General features: G+C 33.9%; 1 protein-coding gene across 1 annotated transcript in view; it reads right to left on the minus strand.

The window, feature by feature from the left end:
* Positions 1–19,429, minus strand: part of CADM2 (cell adhesion molecule 2) — a 344,109-nt gene that overhangs the window by 261,102 nt on the left and 63,578 nt on the right. Inside the window, exon 3 of the mRNA XM_053667234.1 lies at positions 765–914. Within this exon, the coding sequence (XP_053523209.1) occupies positions 765–914 (150 nt within the window). The remainder of the gene's footprint in view (positions 1–764; positions 915–19,429) is intronic.

A 19,429-nucleotide genomic window follows, 5' to 3' on the forward strand; every position in this document is an offset into this window, starting at 1 on the left:
AAACCAATATCAATGTCCTATATATTTTAACTTCAAATAAACAATTCCATATTTCCATTTGAGTTAATGAACTCATTTTCCTCCCAAGGTTTATAATAATAAGTGAGTACTTAGAAATTCAGAGTACATTTTTAGTTATTTGTCTGAATTATACAATATAGTAGTTTTTATTTCTCTAAAAATGTTTAATCAAAACCTTTCATGTAATTCAAAGCTCACTTAACTGATAAAGTCCAACTCAATTTGATGTAAATAAACTTCTTAATTTTAATTTATTTTGGAAACACGGAGTTACATAAACTTATTATGGAAATTATTTCTATGAGTCTTACTTTCAAACACAATTCATGAGAATAAATAATAAACCTTTCCAAAATCACATAGCATCTTCTAAATATATTAAGACAATGGTAATATAAATAACATCACAATACTGTAAGTGAGAAAAAATATTCAATCTGCATGCAATGCTGCTACAAGAACAAAATAATATGGTATCTGGAAAGAAGTTGATTGTTTAGAGAAGGCATAAAGCTGTTTTTGAAACAGAATTAGAACTGTTTATTTTATTAAAAAGCTGACATAGATTATCGTTAGTGTTTATGACTTGCAAACTAAAGTATTTAATATTTAACATGTTTAAACACAAGCCGAAGCAGTTTGGTAATCAAAAGGAATAATTTGAATCATCCCAGAAAAATAAATTCATTATAATTAGGATATTTTAGAATACGATTAAAACAGTTAAAAGAAAATGTATTCACCTTTCTTGTCATCAAAGTAGAGAGTCTGTTGAGCTGGATTCGACCACTGGAGGGAGGTGTTATCGTTCTGATCAACCCTGCAGGTCAGGACTGCAGTTCCTCCTTCAACGACGGTTACGTTCTGAGTCAGGGGAAACTGCCCTTGGCTGCCTAAGAGGGGATTTAGAAACATGTGGATTAAATGAAAGTTAAAAAAAATGGTCAACGTCCCAAGAGCGATATTGTATTTAACTGTTCATTCCAAATGAAATTTAAACGAACCAAACAACAAAACTATGTATTACCAAAAGACAGAAAAAGAATTAAAAATTCTTAACCAGAGGACAACAGTCTTAACATATAATTAGGACCCTGTTATTGGCCCTTACGTTTTTTAGAAATCCTTTTCCTTCTAGACACACATAAATGTTTATATTTTAATAGTAACATGATTATCATTTTTTTCTCTTGGCTTTGCAATAATTATATACCTGGTCATCTTTGTTGATAAGGAATTGGAAAAATTTTGGATGAATTGAACTCTTTAAAGCAGCAGAGAGAATACATTAAATGCTTCCATGATAGCTTTTATAATTTTGAATAAAATCTATAAAATATGGATACTAGGACTATAGATTCAATTTCTGATTGAGGAAATGTTTTGAAAATTCTATTCTATCAAGGTTTGTTGTTTGTGTAGCTGTTTTTAGAAGTATAAATATGTGATAGAAAACAGTATAAATAATTTTCAAACTGTTCATCTTACAGAATATCCATCAAAACCTTAAAGTGATTACTCTACCTTAGGAAATAGAGATAATCTTTGTTCTTTTCTGAAGTGTTTATGTTTCGAGTATATATTTCTTTCATAATCAAGAAAAAAGTTTTAAATGACCCTTGTCAACTTGCATATCATTAGAAATTAAGTTTTCCATCTTCCTAAGTATAGTTATTTATTAAAGTAATGCAGGTATTAACTTAATAACAGCACTTCTCATAGTTAAAACAAAATTCATGCACATGGAAGCAAACATAATACATAAATTTCATCTCAGCACAATGAACTCTGCCAAGTCAGGTAACAATTATCAACATGGATAAAAAAATGTACTTTCTAGAGCCAGGTTAAAATACTCTTATGTGAGCAAGGTAGTTCATTAAGTCCAGAATAATTTACATATACAAGAACATTATGATGACTTAATCACACCCATGAAATATATTTCCCTTTTTTCCTTTAGCTTTGTAATGATTCTATCATTACTACAAGCACCACTTGATGTTATGCTGGAGATACTGGCATAAAGAATCTTATTACCAAGAAGCCTGTTGATTGGCACCATAAGAGGCAGAAGAGCCTGAAGGAGAAATTTTCTTTCCAGACCCAAATGACATGAGCGCAGAGGTTCAGGGCCACTTTATATAATTAAGCCTATCGAATATAAAAATCTGGTATCAGTAGCTTTGTCTCCTCAATGCCAACCTCTTAGCGTTATTCTGGCAACTCCCCAGGATATCTCCCTATAATCTTTAGGGTGGAGTTTTTAAATTGAGGTTAGCAGATGTCTGGAAGAAATTCTTTGGTTGTTGACTTGAAAGTCAATAGGAGCCAGAATGGGATGTGTTTTGCCTTCAGCTCAGAGGTGACCTCTAGCAGGGAAACATGGAGAACTATCAATTTTGTGAAGTGAGGTGAGGCGAAAAACCACATCAGAGAAAACCTGAGCTAAAACAAAAAGGAGAAATAATTACTATGGATACAGGATTGGCAGCTCATAAATAAGAAGCTCAGAATAATTTTAAGATACATTACTTGAGTTCCCAGGTATTGACCTAATGCTTAAATAAAACAATCTGGGGAGAAGGGGATTCTTTAAGAATAAAAAAGTATGCAACTGGTGATAAATAAACACAGTTCATCCCAGATGACATTTGACTATCAACTAGTACATAAATAATACCGTCTATTTCTCTAAAAAAGTGGGGAGAAAGCAATGACACTTGCCACCATTTCATCTACTACATTTGCAAAAATAATTTCAAAACATCCCCACAAAAAATATTATCCATCTCATTTCACAGATGAGTACATTGAAATGGAGAGGCAAAGTGATTTTTCCATGGAATTCAATGACTGTTCAGAGTTTGTTCTGAAAGTTCACTGTTTTATTCTAGTTCTTTACAAAGGCTTCTGAGTCATAGCCAACTTCATCACTATTTGTTTAAAAGTGAATCAGACAACAATGAAAAGTATAAATGAGTAAGCTCTTGAACAATGAAACTTTAAATTACATACCTAGCTGAACTATGCCCTCATTAATTTCAGTTATAACATTAAAATCAAATAAGAGAGGATGTCATTATTACCCTTAAATATCCTGTTCTATTCAGAACTTACTTTTGATAATTATTTCAGTCTTTCCATATGATCCATAGAAGAAAGAAATATTTCTTGAAGTCATGTACAAGCCAGGTTCTCTACATACTCCAGAACACCTGTACTTTGTCCTTCACGGTAGGAGATCAGGACAGCTTTCCTCTCATTTCTCCCCATGTGGATTTTGACTTTAAAGTACTATGTCTTCAGTTCCCTGGGACCTGCAGCCTAAAGTCCTTTTGGTCAAATAATTCAGTTTTTTTTTTTCCCTATAGAGAGCAAACTCCTGTTGAGAATCTGCTATCCTAAATACCCTTAGGATATGTGATTTACCAAATTAATTCAAAAGCCAGTGTTGCAGGCAGTTAACAAACTTCTTGATTATTTGAATTGCCTTTTAGTTTTGCTTATAACCTGGAAACAGCATCAAGTTAGCTGATCCTTTTGGCTTTTAACTTCTCATGGCTCAATGTCATCATTTAATTCAATCTCATAGAGCCCAAAGAAATTACTAACTTTCTCAGCAAAATTACTAGGCTGCCACATTGATGATTCACCCTCAATACCAAACAGATATCTTGGGGGATCTGCTACATGTCTTTGCCTTGTGTGAGTCAATATCTGAAAGATACACAGAGGAAGAGAAATTTGCTGGGAAATCTGCAAAATAATTCAAAACTTCAGGAGACAGTGTGAAAGCAAGGGAGAAGGCAGATTAGGCATGGCCCTGTTTACCATCCACAAGGATTTCTGAAATGCATTGTTCATATCATTGAGGCCTTATTTCAAAACGATCCTTCCTCTGGCTGAGCACACTACCGTCCCAGGTTTCTGAGGAGTCATTGTTAACAAACAAGGTCATGATGAGATTTAAAGGGACAGAACTTTCAGGTCAGAATTGTCTAAGTTGTCTATTTTCCTAGTTTACCTATTTCCATCATTTTCCTCCTGTCCTCTTTGTGTTTATCTCCCTTTATTATTTGCATAAATATAAGTCTCTCTCACTTGTTTTTAAACTAATTAAGAGTCAGGTAACAAGGATATCTTATTTATTTTTAAATCAGCTATGTTGCTTAACATTCTTTTTTTAACTAAATATCTTTTTTTATTGTTGTTCAAGTACAATTGTCTCCATTTTCATATTTTTTGTGAATCGGATTTCTCAGTGAGTACTCATTGTTCAAAATGAAAGCATCTTCTTCAAACAGCTGGCACTTGTAGAGGAGCCTCTGTTAGTAGAATGACTGGTGCAGTTGTTCATGGTCAAAGTGGAGGAATAGGAGAAACAGATTCTTCTCCCACAAAAAATATGGAAAAATTGAGTCTGTGGATGAAAAAGAAGCTACATACTATACCCAACAAGCTCAGGGGAGACCTTACAAACTCAGAGACCTAAAGCAACCACAAAGGATGGTCTAAAATAAAACTTTCTACCACAAGCAGTTCAAGGCTGTGGTAGTCATGTCCCAGGGCAGTATCCACCCCCCCCCCCCAGCAAGTCAGTCTTCACCTTAACTGAGCCTGTTGTCTCTTTGTACCTAAGATTACTTACCTGATAACATACCTTTGTAATGTCAAGCTCATTTCTTTTTTGCTGGACCCCTCAAAGCACTATCACCCAACAAACACCTCATAAGAGCAGAGGCCGCAGATCCCTCATTGTTATTATTATTATGTTAATTGTGAACTGTTAACTACCCTATACCTTCATACTTAAAAAAAAAGAGAGAGAATGTATATCTCTATTCATTTTTTAATCCAATCTAAGAGATTTCTTCTCTTTATTTTCTCCCACCTCCCTAGTCCATCACCAATGGATTTTATGTAACCCCCCTTATGGCATCCCCTGTGATTCTGATGTATCAAGTAAGTGGTAAAACTGTCATTTTCTGACCATTTTCTCAGTCCCTCGAGATTTTGCTTCCCACCAATGTCATGAGTTTGGTTCAAATAAACTCATAAAAATTCTTACAGGTTTGGCTGTGGTTATGTTGACAAATCATAAATGCCTTAGTTTATAACATCTTAAGGGAATTTTTTATGTTGTACTTGAAAATCATGAAAGTTCATAAGAACATGTAACAGACAATGATCTAGCACAGGCAAACTTAGGTGCTGCCAGCGCCCAAAATGGGAATGGAATAGACAGACTGTGCCAAATCTCTGCTCTATGGGGCAAAAAACATAAAAGGTAATAACTTTTCTTGACTATTAAATATAATAAACACCACTGAAGTCCTTTGAAGAAAATAAATTTTTGTGACTGAAACTATTTTACTTTCTCTTCACGGTGTAATTTCCCTTGCATCAACATTCATTTAATAGTATCTGTGGGTGGACGAAAGGGGATCTATAGAAAGTAACCTCACAAGATGATCTGATCATAAATCCCTAACTGGGCAGGTCCTGCCTCAGGTCTGTAACTTCTTTAGTAAAGATATTAAATCAGCCCCATCCATTATTTTTGTGCAGGTAGGTGAACACACACCTTAGAAATATGAGAAATAACACTCGTCAATGGGGGTATTAACACTTGAAATTGCACAGAATGCTGTTAATTACCCTGTAATCTGATCTCCCTTGCTTTCTCCCACCCTCCTGTAATTGTCCTCTGTCCCCTCCTGAAGTGCAAATGCATAAAAGAAGCTGCAGAACTGAGCATTTGATATATTGCTCCCTGGCATATGGCATATGTCCTTAGTTTGGCTCAAAGATACTCTTATGGAAGTTCTCTAGAGGTGTGGATTTCTCTCTTTTTTGTTTGTTTACCCTTCCTATGTTATCCCTCAACCATCATTAAAACAGCAGTAAACACAGGAAAACACAGCTAATCTTAACTGAAGATTCACAATATGCTAATTCTAAGTACATCCCCTTTAGCAAAGATTTAATTTTCATGCCAAAGGTGCCATAATCTGTACCCTGAAAAGGAGGGAACAGATGCAAGACCTTACATAACGTGTTCATAGTCTTAGCGCTAGAAAATGCAGGGGCAGGCTGTGTACTCTTGCACCCCGTCTTCAGCTCTCACATGTTTAACTACAGAGCTGCTTTGGAAATAAAGTGAAAACGCTGACAAAATAATTATTCTAAAGAAGTATGTACCCCTGGCTGGTGTAGCTCAGCAGATTGAGCACGGGCCTGTGAAGCAAAGGTTCGAGGGTTCAATTCCCAGTCAGGGCACATCCCTGGGTTGCAGGCCAGGTCCCCAGTAGGGGACATATGAGAGGCAACCACACACTGATGTTTCTCTTCCACTCTTTCTCCTTCCCTTCCCCTCTCTCTAAAAATAAACAAATAAAATATTTTTAAAAAAAGAAGTATGTAGTTTGCTATCAAACATTTCAAAGATGCCATTGGACCATTTGCACCTCTTTTTAATACACAGTTTCAACTTCAGTGAAAGCAGTGCTGTCTACAATTGGCTCACTCACTCCAGTGTGTGAAACAACTGCAATCTTCTCACTTCGTACTCAGTGAGATATGTCGGTATCTTGCAATTGACCACAGTGGGATTATTTTCACCATGAAAACTGGCACACAGCGCTCGCTAACAAAGGTTTCTGCAGTTTTTCTTCCCCAGAGCCAGTGGCTAAACCTTACAGTGCACCGCCAAGAGAACCACACTTGTGGCTCTTGCTGGGCTGATGCTTGTACTTTTAGTATAAATAAGGTTTTTTTTTTCTGAAAACCAATTGATCTTTTTAATTCAGGTAAGTTCTGGTGGTTTTGAAGTCCCTTTTCTTCGTATTCTGAGGGTCTAGTTCAATTTTATATTTTGCCATTTCCTGAAATCATTTTTCGGCAGTCCTCTTTCCCCACCACTGTTCTTTCAATAACACCTTTCAGATGAGATCTCCTTCTTTCCTGATGGGGACAGTGAGCTTTCACTACTAATTTTCCTTACCCTGCCATTAACTAACACAAGTGGTTAAAAAAAAACATTTAGGTCGGTTTTAGTATAGTTATATGAAAATAATTTGCTAACATTGTTATGAAGGACAATTTAGTGAAGAATAATTAGTTATATTCCAAAAAGATACTTTCCAGACCCTGTCTTTAAATAGAAGACTGAGCAGCTGCTATTGTTCTTTCAATGCTTCCATCTGTCATATACTTAAGGAAAAAATAGTCCAAACCTTTCCTTGTCTAGATTAGGAATTACCAAGTACAGAATCCAGTGAACTCATTCTTGAGTCCTACTGACCTCAGTTAAGGGTCGTCCTCCCTTCATGTTTCACACACCCCTTTACTGTCTGACCACCAAGAACCTAGCACGCTGTCACAGATGACATAAAAAATCCAATTCTAAATTATGGCCACCTGAACCTTGCTGACAGGCTGTGATGTGCCATCAGCATAAAGAAGCAATAAGCAAAGCCCTGATGAGAGATCTTTGAAGCCAGCTGTGTTGTTGAAAGAGCGCAGACAGGTGAAGATGTGTGTTTGAACACCAATCTCAAAGCATGGCTCTGCTTCCAAAAACAGCATCATTCAAGCCTTGCTATCTCCTGAATGGCTGATGAGTAAAGGCAATGGTTTTTTCCATTTCTCTTCCTGTGATAAAGATTAAATTTGGGCTACAACAATGGATCAGTGCACACTGTGCATGAGTGCTTACTTACTGAGAGCAATAATCACCTGAGATATATCTAGACAGACAGGCAGAGTTTGAGCCTTTGCACATCTGAGAAGGACTGTGTTATAGTCAGTGATTTTTCAGAATAAATGATCAAATTTTATGGGCTATTTAACATGAACTGAGGACCCTCATTATTTTTCTTTCTGAAAATGAACAAAAACTTCCTCAAAGAAAGAATCAGATTAAAAAACAGTGAAGAGAAACAAATAAAAAAAGATGTGAAGAGAATTTAAGGTACCATTTTTCAATAAGTGTAAATTTCTCATGAAATAAATAACACCATAATTTTGACCATTCCTTTTAAAATATACTTATACCTAGTGAAAACCAGGCAAATGTCATCTACAAAATAATTTAATTCAACAGAACTACTAGCACCAGAATGAAATGACATACATGTTTTGATTTAGGACATTTTTATGTTCTCTGAAGAGCCCCATTTTAAGTGCAAAATACTTGTATTAAGATTCTTGTATTTTACATGTGAAAAGTAAAGATACCAAATAGATCAGTATATATAAAATAAAGATTCTTGAATACCAACCTCAATAAGAAATTATAGAAATAGGTAATTTGTTTTTAAATGAAATACAAATGTAGCCTATTATTCTTTAAATCTTTCCCTCAACTATTCTCAGCTTTGTGCCTCTCCTCTCTCTCTCTCTCTCTCTCTCTCAACTAGTTTGGGCTATTTATACAAAAAGCCTGCATCTTAGAAAGTTCAAGATATTCTTGTTGCTTAAATTAAAGTCTAAAAGTATATCTAAATGCACACACAGCATGCTATTACTTCCACTAAATTACTAAAGGCATTCTAAACAAATAACCTTCCAATGTGAAAGCTGTGGCTCAGAGGTTGTGTGGACTAAAACACACACTGCATACTAAAGCCTATTGGATTGAAAAGCACAAATGTCATTAACGCAAGCTTATAATTCTTAAGAGAAGTGTGATGAACGCTCTATCATGTCAGAAAGGAAATTAGAGAAAAAATTAAGACCGATAACTAAGTACAAAGTGTTTCCACCTATGGAATGTCCTTCTGTTATTTCCAATAGTTAGAATTCTCTAGTCATTGTTCCTCATTACTTCATTCTAACTTTTAGTTTTGTGTGCAAAACTAAGCATTCTGTTTTTCTAGGCTACCACATATAATTTATTTTTCTCTGATTCTACCTTATCTTTTTCAGATTCTGTTTGCCTTGTAGAGTACAGCACCTGGTATCCACCTTCTGTGCCGCCCCTCTGCCCAGCCATCATGGAGCACGGCCATCAGTCTGGTGCTGCTTGCCAGTTTCCATAGAGACAGGAAGTACTTTAGAGACCTGTGTTCCATTGCAACTGCCAGACCAAAGCAGGAAAGGAACAAAACTGGCGGGCACTGGGTCTTGCAAGGCCAGGAAAGGTTGGAAGGGCTTTCTCCCCCTGATATCAGGTTGTAAGAGTGCCAGATTGACAGCTTCAGCGATTACAATGCTGTAGACCAGATCCTGGTGTTCACTATAGCAGTTGTGCTCCTAACTCTCAGAGCAGAAACTCTTGTGTACTCAAAGCTTGGCCCTGGTCCTTTGTTGGCCTCTGATCCATGACAAAAGGCTGTTTCAGATTTACAGTGGCTCCCACAACTCTTGACCCAGAGAAAAAAAGAATTCTCCTGTGGAGATTTCACCTCTCCTTTCCAGAATGTGATACTAGGTTTTCCTGAACACAGGGGACCTATGGGATGACTATTGCATTGTTTTCATTGACCTACACAATGATGGTGAGTAGGTGACCCAGTTAACTACATTATATGAGAATTAGTAATCCTTTTCTATGTCTCTGATAGGATTTATAATTAAAGTTAATTCTTGATTATCAGTATAAAGACTGGCCCTAGAGAAATTTGCAGTGTAGGTGAAATATAGTATTAGTAACTTCCTTTTCACTTAAAAAATGTTTTTGTGTGATTGTGCAGCTCAACCTTCTGTATCATAAATATTACCAGCGCATTATTCTTTCTACATAAAGATTCCTCATATTTACCTATTAATTTTTCTTTTAAATTATATTGTATTGATTATAATATATATTTTACAATATATACTATATTCTATTACAGTTGCCCCAATTTTTCCCCTTTGCCTTCCTCTACCCAGTACACCCCCCACTTTCTCATGTACACCCCACACCATTGTACATGTCCATGGGTCATGCATATAAGTTCTTTGGCAGCTCTATTTCCTATACTGTACCATACACCCCCTGGCTATTTCTGTTAATTCTATATTACTCAGTCATCTCTCAAACTTTGTTTTCCTTAAATTACAAAATTCTAAGTTTCAGGCAATATTTATAAAATCCTGGGAAATGTTGTTTTATGGCTGCTTGGTGTTCTTGCACCATGGCTGTAGTATTGCTTCTTCATGTAATATTAAAACATTACCTAATTTAAAGAAGTATTCCCAACATTTTAACCCATATCTGTACAACATTTTTTTTTCCATTCTTAGCTTGTTTTTCTGCTTTTCACCTGCCAAAATTCATAATAAACAAAAAATTCTTTACATTTTATAGTTTAGTGAACTGGATTAAATATAAATATATCTAGGTGCACATTCAAAGTACACTTTTATGATCAAAATATTAAAATATATTTTGTTTTTATTAATTTATCTATTTTCATTCATTCCCTAACATGTCTTAAGTTTTCTCAAAAATTAATAAAAAATAATTTGTTGAATAAGGACATACAGTTTCAGGACAAAAGTGAACTTTAGTTTTTCACATTGATATTCACAAGGTTGCAAATAGGTTTTTCAAGTACAGAAGAATAAAAATAATGCATATAGAAGAATATAAATATAGAAGAATAGAATATAGAAGAATAAAAAGGAAAGAAAGTACTTTTACAATGAAAAGGGAAGTATATCTCCTGTAAGGCAATCCAAAAAAATAAGCAGAGTTTGTAAATATTTCTATAATGTCAAAAGAGGCTTGCATGGCAATTATTATGTATACATAAAGTCATTTTATCTTTTTAGAATACTGTTTACAGGGCGAATAAGCAAAACTTAGAGCTGACGAGCTTTCCTTGCTAACCGATGAACATTTGAGAGGCAGCCTTCCTGAGAAAATAAATTTATGACCACAAACACAGTCTGCTTCACTGTGAAGCTCAATCACATAACTAAATTCTAAATTGAGATGTCAACCTGGAGGAAATATTCTGGAAAAAGCCACACAGATGGTAAGACTCTTCTGAAGACAGGGTGAGGAATATAGTGCCGAGGGTTCAATCATCAATCTTCCAGGGGGAAAATGGACTGGGGGGACATAACTGTTTAAAATCCAAGTCCCTGGGAAATAAGTGAATCTAAGACAAAAAAAGGGGAAAAGGATACAGATATTTTTGTTTCACCCAGTAGGTTTTAGAAGGTTGATATATTTAAAGAAAGTAATATGTGTTTGTGTGTGTGTGTGTAGAATACATTTTAAATTTTTAATAGCTTCAAGGAAAATTTAAATTCCTAATAACATTCTAGGAGCTAATTAAACTAAAAACTAAAAAAATATAGAAAGTATCATTAAATCCTAATTACAAATATATAATTGTTTTAAATATACAAAATATAATTTGTAAAATAAGGTAAAGATAGTGAAGGCAGTTTAAATTGAGAAGATAATAGGACTTTAATCTGGTTTCCATGCTGGCTTTCCCTAATTCTAAATCTAAAACAAAATAGTCCAACTCAAAATAATTGTTGCCTAAATATATGTTGCTAGTAATGATTTTACTTCCGTGTAGTAAATATAACTTGGGAACATTTTCATTTTGGATTATGCAATGTATAGGCATTCTCTGCAAGCATAAATATATTATTATCCAAGTTTCCTATACATTAATGTTCTTGTCATGTATTTGTCTCTACAGAAAATTTAAATAATTTCATCTGTGCATTGAATAGATGTATTCATATAAAAAGTGACATATATGTTGGCTTGGATTATAACTCTTTGAATTATGGAATATAATGGAAAAAATTAGATGAATTTGATATGACATACAAGAAAAATATATCAAACATATATAAAATATTATATCAAACATATAATCAGGTATAATCAGTTCATTTTAGGCATATGAACTATATATGTAATTAATGTTTTCTGATACTTGTCTTTCACATTTATAATAGATTTTGCCTATGAAATATTATTCCATAACATTAATTTATTGACAAATATGTTTTGTTCCTAGAATGTGCTTTACATTGTAGGTACTGGAAATACAACTGTGAATAAGCTAGAAATAGTGTTAAGTTTTATCTTTAGAACTTGCAGCCTAAATATGGACAATAATGCAATAAAACACAATCATATAAAGCAGCAATTTTCAACCAGTTTTCCACTGCACACTGGTGTGCCACAAGAATTTTTAAAACATACAATACCTGACTATTTAGTCAGGGGTACTGACCTCTTTTTCTCAGAGTGTCAAATTTTAAAAAATGACAACAGCCAACAAAGCAATGTCCATTCAGTGTGAATGAATTAAAATTATACCTATTTTTTGCTAATTCATTATACAATACTTCTTTATGGCATGCCACAAAATTTTAGTAATTAGTTTATGTGTGCCATTAAATGAAGAAGGTTGAAAACTAAAAAGGTGGTGACATTTCAACTGAAAGCGAAGTGGGGACAACGAACCAGCCATTTAAAAATTGCCAGAGGACAAGGATATTAGAAAGAGGGGCTAGTATTCCAAAAAGTAAATTAGGTCATACAAAAGTGCCGAACCAAAAGGAAGAAAGAGGTTGGCTATTAAAGAAACTGGGGCAGGGGTGGGGGAAAGGAAAAAAATAAGCAAACTAAGTCTGGATTAGAAGAAATGGATGGGATGGCCCAGGATAAGGTAACAAAGAAAGTCAAGGCCAATTCTGAAAAAACATTTTTAGGTCATAAAGAGGAGTTTACATGTAATCTACACGCAATGGCAAGTCAATGAGGGATATGACACAACTCAGTACACATTTTCAGAAGATACTCTTTTTCTGTTAATTAATCATTATCCTCAAACTAAAGGTTTTTTTAAAGATTTTTACATTTTTATTTATTTTTAGAGAGAGGGGAAGGGAGGGAGAAAGAGAGAGAGAGAAACATCAATGTGAGAGAGAGACATGAATCAGTTGCTTCCTGTACATGCCCCAATCAGGGAACTGAGTCCAAGGCATCTGCCCAGATAGGAACTGAGTAGGCAATCTTTTGCCTTGTGGAATGACACCCAACCAACTGAACCATACCAGTTGGGGGGGCAGACCAAAGATTTTTTTCATCTCAGAGATGACTCACTTTAAAAATTGTGTTTACAATAAAGAGAGTTATTGAAAAAATATAAAATAATCTATTAAGTCATCTGGCAATTTATTTATAAATGTAACTAATCTCTTGGTATTTGTTTTATACTGTAAATAACCTTCTAGTATATAGAAACCCATATTTTACTGATTTGAACTTGTACTGAAACAGAATTGTTACCTATATGTTTAAATGCCCCTCTCTCTTCTATAGACAATGTATCCCTTAATTCCACTTTAAAATGTTATTGCCTAGGGATGTTCCTTGTTATTAATAATGGAGGACTTCCATTTTACTGGTTATTTTTTAAAACTGCAGTAGTTATCTAAAAGAAAAGAAAAGAATGTTATAAATGCCATTTTTTAATAAATAAGGAGTTCACAAAAGACTACAAAAGAGAGGTAGCAAATGAAACATTTCAGTTTTTCCCACTTAAGAATATGTTTTATAATTTTATAAAATGATTCCTCTTTTGACTGATATCTTAGCAAGAAGAGTTTTTTTTTTCCAATAGCAAAATTTTTATGCCCAAAGTCACCACTGGTATATAACCCCAAACATGTTTAGAGTCCTTAATAGCAGAGTCAGAAACTTCTATCACTTTTCATGTTCTAACATGTATTATTGGGCACAGTGAGCACAAATTTTTGAAAATGTGAATTTTATATAAAAAATAATATCACCTAAATCATTTGAGTGTTCATCGATATGTAGTGACTTAAGAATCAACTTGGAATATTCCCTAAAACAAGCTCCCTTTAAAAAAAAAAACATGTAATAATAGAGTAGTTAATAAGATGTTCTTTTTACTGTTTGATCATTTCTGAATGCACAAAGACTTCATTAATGTTGATTTCACCCATCTTGTACATGTTTACATGTTTTGATGTTCAAGTCCTTTGTAGTGCCACATTAGATCTCAGGGAACATTGCCTATGAGAGCAAGTGGAAGCTGCTGTGGGAAAATATTAAAGTGCAATTTGATACTTTGGGTAGATTTACACATGTAAGTCAGCTCAGAGTTAAACTTCTGATAAGGCAGAGAAGAAATTAATAACATCTCATATTCTTTGGGGGGAGTTACTATATTTATAATATGTTAATGAGAAAAGATGAATCAAAATTATTAAAATTAAACTTCAATAAAATAAACTGTAATGAAAATACTTTATCTGAATACTTAAATTTGAAGAACGCTGGTTCTAGAGAAATAGTTGCAACACAATAAACAGAAAAAAATAGAAATTCATAACAAAATCAATTATCTTTTCACTGTAACATTGAAAAGAAAGGGTAACAGCTGGCTCTTAGTCTTTTCTCTAGTCCCAGAAAACCCTAAAACATTAACTCTTGGTTGAACCATCTTTGCTATTTAAGAAATAATACATGTATAATAGATGCAAAATTAAAGAGAACTGGAAAGGTTGCTATGTGTAAACACCTGTATTTCATTGTTGCAATGACTTATTGAATAATAAGTCACCTGTATTGATAAGATGCAGTTGTATCACAAAGTGGGAACTGATGACATAATCCTGAGAAGACTGTGTGACTAGCAAGGCCAAAATGTTGAATGGACTTGAGAGCTGAAGGCTTCTTACTGACTCAGTCCAGTCTTCAGTAAGGTGCAACTGCACACTGAAAAGCCTTTCAAGGTGTCACAAAAGCTTTGCTAGTTGTTAATCTTCCTGTTGTACCACTTGTCTTTTGACTTTTGGGTAAACTTGTAGTTGGACACAAAGCCTGTTCTTTCTCATTGGTATCATTGTGCATGTGGAAGCAAGAACTGTATTTCTGCTCTAGCAAAGTGGACGTTGCAACCATAATGTCAGATTGTTTAAAAAATATTATTGCAGTCTATCTGATGATATAAAGGCTCTTCCAATAACACCTTGAAATGGTTCCTCTTTGTCTTGTTTCCTTTCCATGTCATATTAGAATTAAATAGACCATGATATAGTTCATGAATTCTGTATATAATTTGAACAACAGATTTTTTTTCAAAAGCATGGTCTTACATGCTTTAATAGATTCGAAACCAAAGGTGTGTCCTATGATAGATAGATAGATAGATAGATAGATAGATAGATAGATAGATAGATAGATAAATGATATATTTGGATAAGTAAATAACTTTCTCTTTTTATGCATATTATATTAATAAAAACATATCACACTAATATATATATTATTGATACAAATTGAATTTTATCTCTCAAGTTTAGATATCTACTGAGTATTGTGTTAATAAAAATTTTAATAAACTGGAAGCAACAGACTTTTCAAATTTAGCACATTGAATAGGATAAGCCACAGCCTTACAGGACAATTACTAAAAATTTCCAAGTTTATGGCTTTAGTGGCAACATGGAAATAAATACAACTGCTTTCAAAATGACAAATACATGTGTTTTTATGTAAAAATTGATCATTATATTTAGTTATAATTTATTAAGTTCACATTTGGTACTATACTCTCAAATCTCACTATTGAAGTCATTGACCAGCTAAATTACCTACAAAGATAACCTTATGAAAAAAATTATATGTATTTTTCTGACAAACTTTTTGTCACAGAGAACAATATTAACCAACTTTTCAAGTGTAAGGGTCAAATCTCTCTAAGCAAAGCTCTGAATGCATTGAATCCATCATTACTCAAAATGATCTAATTAATCAGAAAATAATCCAATAAACTTTGCTATTTGTTAGAAATTGAACTGCATTAGTACTAAACTCATAATTTATAATGCCATGAAAGTTACTTTAAAAATACAAATGCTTATTTAATAATAAATATTTGACATGTAATGTGCTTCCTTAATTTTTTCTTGATTAAGATTGTGTAGCCCCAGGGCACAGGAAATATCGACTCATATGGCAGGGTTAATAAGCATCAACTCTCCCTGCTGTCTTCAGCCAGCAAGCTGCTCACGAATCCAGCAGATGTTTCTACTATCTGGGCCAATGGAAACCTTATGGACCCTTTTCCCTTCATCTCCTCCCAGGAGCAAATGTTATCACAGCAGAAATGGGGATTCTTGCCAAATTGGAGGCAGAAGCATTAGTGAGAAAGTTGGGTACACCCTTATTTATAAATAGTGGTCATCAGTGGTTTGAATTAACAATTAAGCAATTGTTAATGACTTATTTTTGTTCATTTGGTATTTAATTGAACCAAAGTCATATAAATCCTTCTGTTCATTAACAACAGCATTTATCCTAACATATAAATCGAATCTTTGAATACACTAGTTTTTTCTACAATAAACAAAAAAGTATTTATTTCTAATATATTTTTTCTTATATAAATGGAAAAACTATCTAATTGTCCACTTGCAGTTTACTAGGCTTAATTACATCTTGTTGATGTCATATGAAAAAGTAACAATAACAGGCCAGGATTTGATTAAAATTTCCCCCAAAATAAATAAAGGGTTAAACTAAGTACTGTGCATTAAATTATTTTTTCTTCTTTTCTATTGAATTTCTCGGGGTGATAAAGGTTAATAAATGTAAACAGGTTTTAGGTACATAATTCTGTAATATGTCATCTATGTACTGTAGTGTGTGTTCACCACTGAAGTCAAGTTATCCATGTGAATTGTACATGGACTTCCTGGAAGAAAGCAATGTGATTAAATCACATAGCTGTTCCTCATCTCCCCACCCTCAACTTCACTGACCCAGTGGCATGCCCATCAATTTTGTAAGATTTAGATTTTATCACCCATATTCAAATTCCGTATTTTAGAATTCTACATTGCCTCTACACAATTTTTCCCCTTTAATCAATATACAAATTTAAAGGGCGAGAGTTTTTTTTTAAAGGTGGACCATGTTTAGACTCTATATACAGCTCCCATTTATTAGAGCACAGCAGGATATATGAGGTGAGAAAAAGCAGGTTTCCTGTTACAAGTATGCAAAAATGAATTTATTCTTGTATTCTTATTTATTCTTATAATATTATATACATATTTCTATACATACAACTGTAAATCTACTTTTCCCCACTCTTGTATTTTCCACTGACAGGTAAAAGTAGTTATAAAATAGAAATTGTATGACTAAATAACAATGTTTGTTAATTTTTATTTACTCCAAAATTATTTGTTAAACACCTACTATAAGGCACAGTAAATGCAAGTAAAAGGAAATAGCAAAGTGTATAAGCACACTACATAGTACAGTAGTTTACAGGAGTAGTTAGTATGGTAGTTTATAGTAGTTAACCTTGTTTCAATAAGGTTAGCATTAACCATGACCTATAATACACTTGATCAACCCCAAAAGCTATGAGTAACTGTTCAACAGAAGCCTTGTTTTAATGTTTCCATGATTACTTTAGAAAGGGCATATCATTTTGAGTAAAGTAGCTAAAAATGTTGGCAGTATTTTTAAATGTTTCCTGCGCATTGCACTTATGATAGTTGTGATTAGAAAAGACACTCATAAATTTTGAATGCCAAACATTTGTTTTTCTCCCTTGTATTCTAATTGTCAGAAACTTAATTTTAAGTTCCTTCGAAGATTTTGTAGGTATTACTTAGTTTTGTGAATGGGAATAGGAATTTATGGCCATGAGATGGAGGCACTAAAGACATTTAACTTTCTATAAAAATATTCTTTGCAAGCTGTGCAAACAGTCTTTGGTCAAACAAGGAATCAAGATAAAGATTTTACATTTCAGTGACACAATTCCTGGTTTTATAATTAAAAAACTCAACAAATAAACTATCTGTTCATTCTTTATATTATATCTTAGATAGAAGGCTGCAAAAAACCTTCCAAAGACTCAGAATTAATTATATAGCAAATAAAATAAAAGAATTAACAGGTTCACCTGTTAATTGCCTGCACTATACAAGTCAATCAGAAATACTGTGTTATAAAAAAGACAGTGGATAGAGTGCCTAAGGAGGAAAGAGGTATTAAATATTCCATAGTCAAAAATGAGTAGGTCATTCTATTCAATACTTCTCCTTATTGGCTTAATAATTCTGGCATGTATCAAGTAATCACAAATACGTATTATGTTCATAAAATAATTAATTATTTCATTATTAAAATAATTTGAGGTTTAAAAATAGCAACAAGACTTAAATATCAATTAGATGAAGGGCTAAGTGGAATGAAAACAATTGAGAATGACCCTTGGTCTCCAGACAGATGATAGAATAGGTGTCAGGGCTACTAATTAAGATCTAGATATAAAAGGGAAAGTGGTATGTTTGTTGATTTTCTCTTTAGCAAAGCATCCCAAGCATAATGGCTTATATCATTTTTGTAGTACACATTTCTGTGAAGTGACAGTGTATACTGAGTTCTACTAGATAGTCCTTCTGATTTCGTCTGTATTAACATATCTATGGTCAGATGCCAGTCACCTGCTTATGGGGTCTCTGCTTCCAGGGATAAGCTGGCTCTCAGCTAGAGTGACAGTTGGTGACTGGGCTTGATTTTATGGCTTTTGGGTCCCAAGAGCACAGCCCAAAAAACAAGCAGTTGCCAAGTCTCTCCTTGCCTTTATTTGGAATTACTCTATTGGCCAAAATTAGTCATAGGGTGAAGCTCAGAGTCAATGTGGAAAAAGACTTTCCAAGGAAAAAGATTTAATAGGGCAACATGCATATTTTTTCTGTTATTGAACAGATATTGGCTGAGGAGGTTAAAGTAGTTGTTTATCAGAGAGAATGGTGCATCCCAAAGCAAGAAAAATTGTTTAAGAATGAAAGATTTTCATACCTCAAATGTTTCAGGAAAACCTAGGGAACTCCTACCTTTCACCACAGCATGGATAGAACTAGAGAGTATTGTGTTAAGTAAAATAAACCAGGTAGTGAAAGACAAATACCATGTGATCTCACCTATAAGGGGAACCTAATAAACAAACCAAACAAATGAGCAAAATAGAATGAGAGGCATTGAAACAAGGAACAGACTGACAGGGATCAGAGGGGAGAGGGATAAGGGAGGACAAAAGGGGAAGGGCATACTTATTAGTTAAAGAACAAGTATAAATGACCCAAGGGCATGGACAACAGGGTGGGGATTGACTGGGAGTGGGAGGGTTGTGGGACAGGAGGGGCAGCAGTTAGAATGGGGCAGGGAGGAATTGGGACAACTATCATAGAACAACAATAAAAAGTAATATATAAATAACATTAAAAAAGGTTTAAAAGAGATCAAAAACATGTTCCTTGGGCTTGGCCATCAGTATACCTTAGGAGCTTTGCTGTGGAGAAATTAAATGGAAAAAAAAAAAAGAAAAACAAATGAAAGCAGAATGCGATGTTTTAGGAGTGAGAGTCAATAGATGAAGAT

Source organism: Artibeus jamaicensis, unplaced genomic scaffold (assembly GCF_021234435.1).
Source record: "Artibeus jamaicensis isolate MK-2021 breed Jamaican fruit bat unplaced genomic scaffold, CSHL_Jam_final contig_466, whole genome shotgun sequence".
Taxonomy (NCBI): Eukaryota; Metazoa; Chordata; class Mammalia; order Chiroptera; family Phyllostomidae; genus Artibeus; species Artibeus jamaicensis.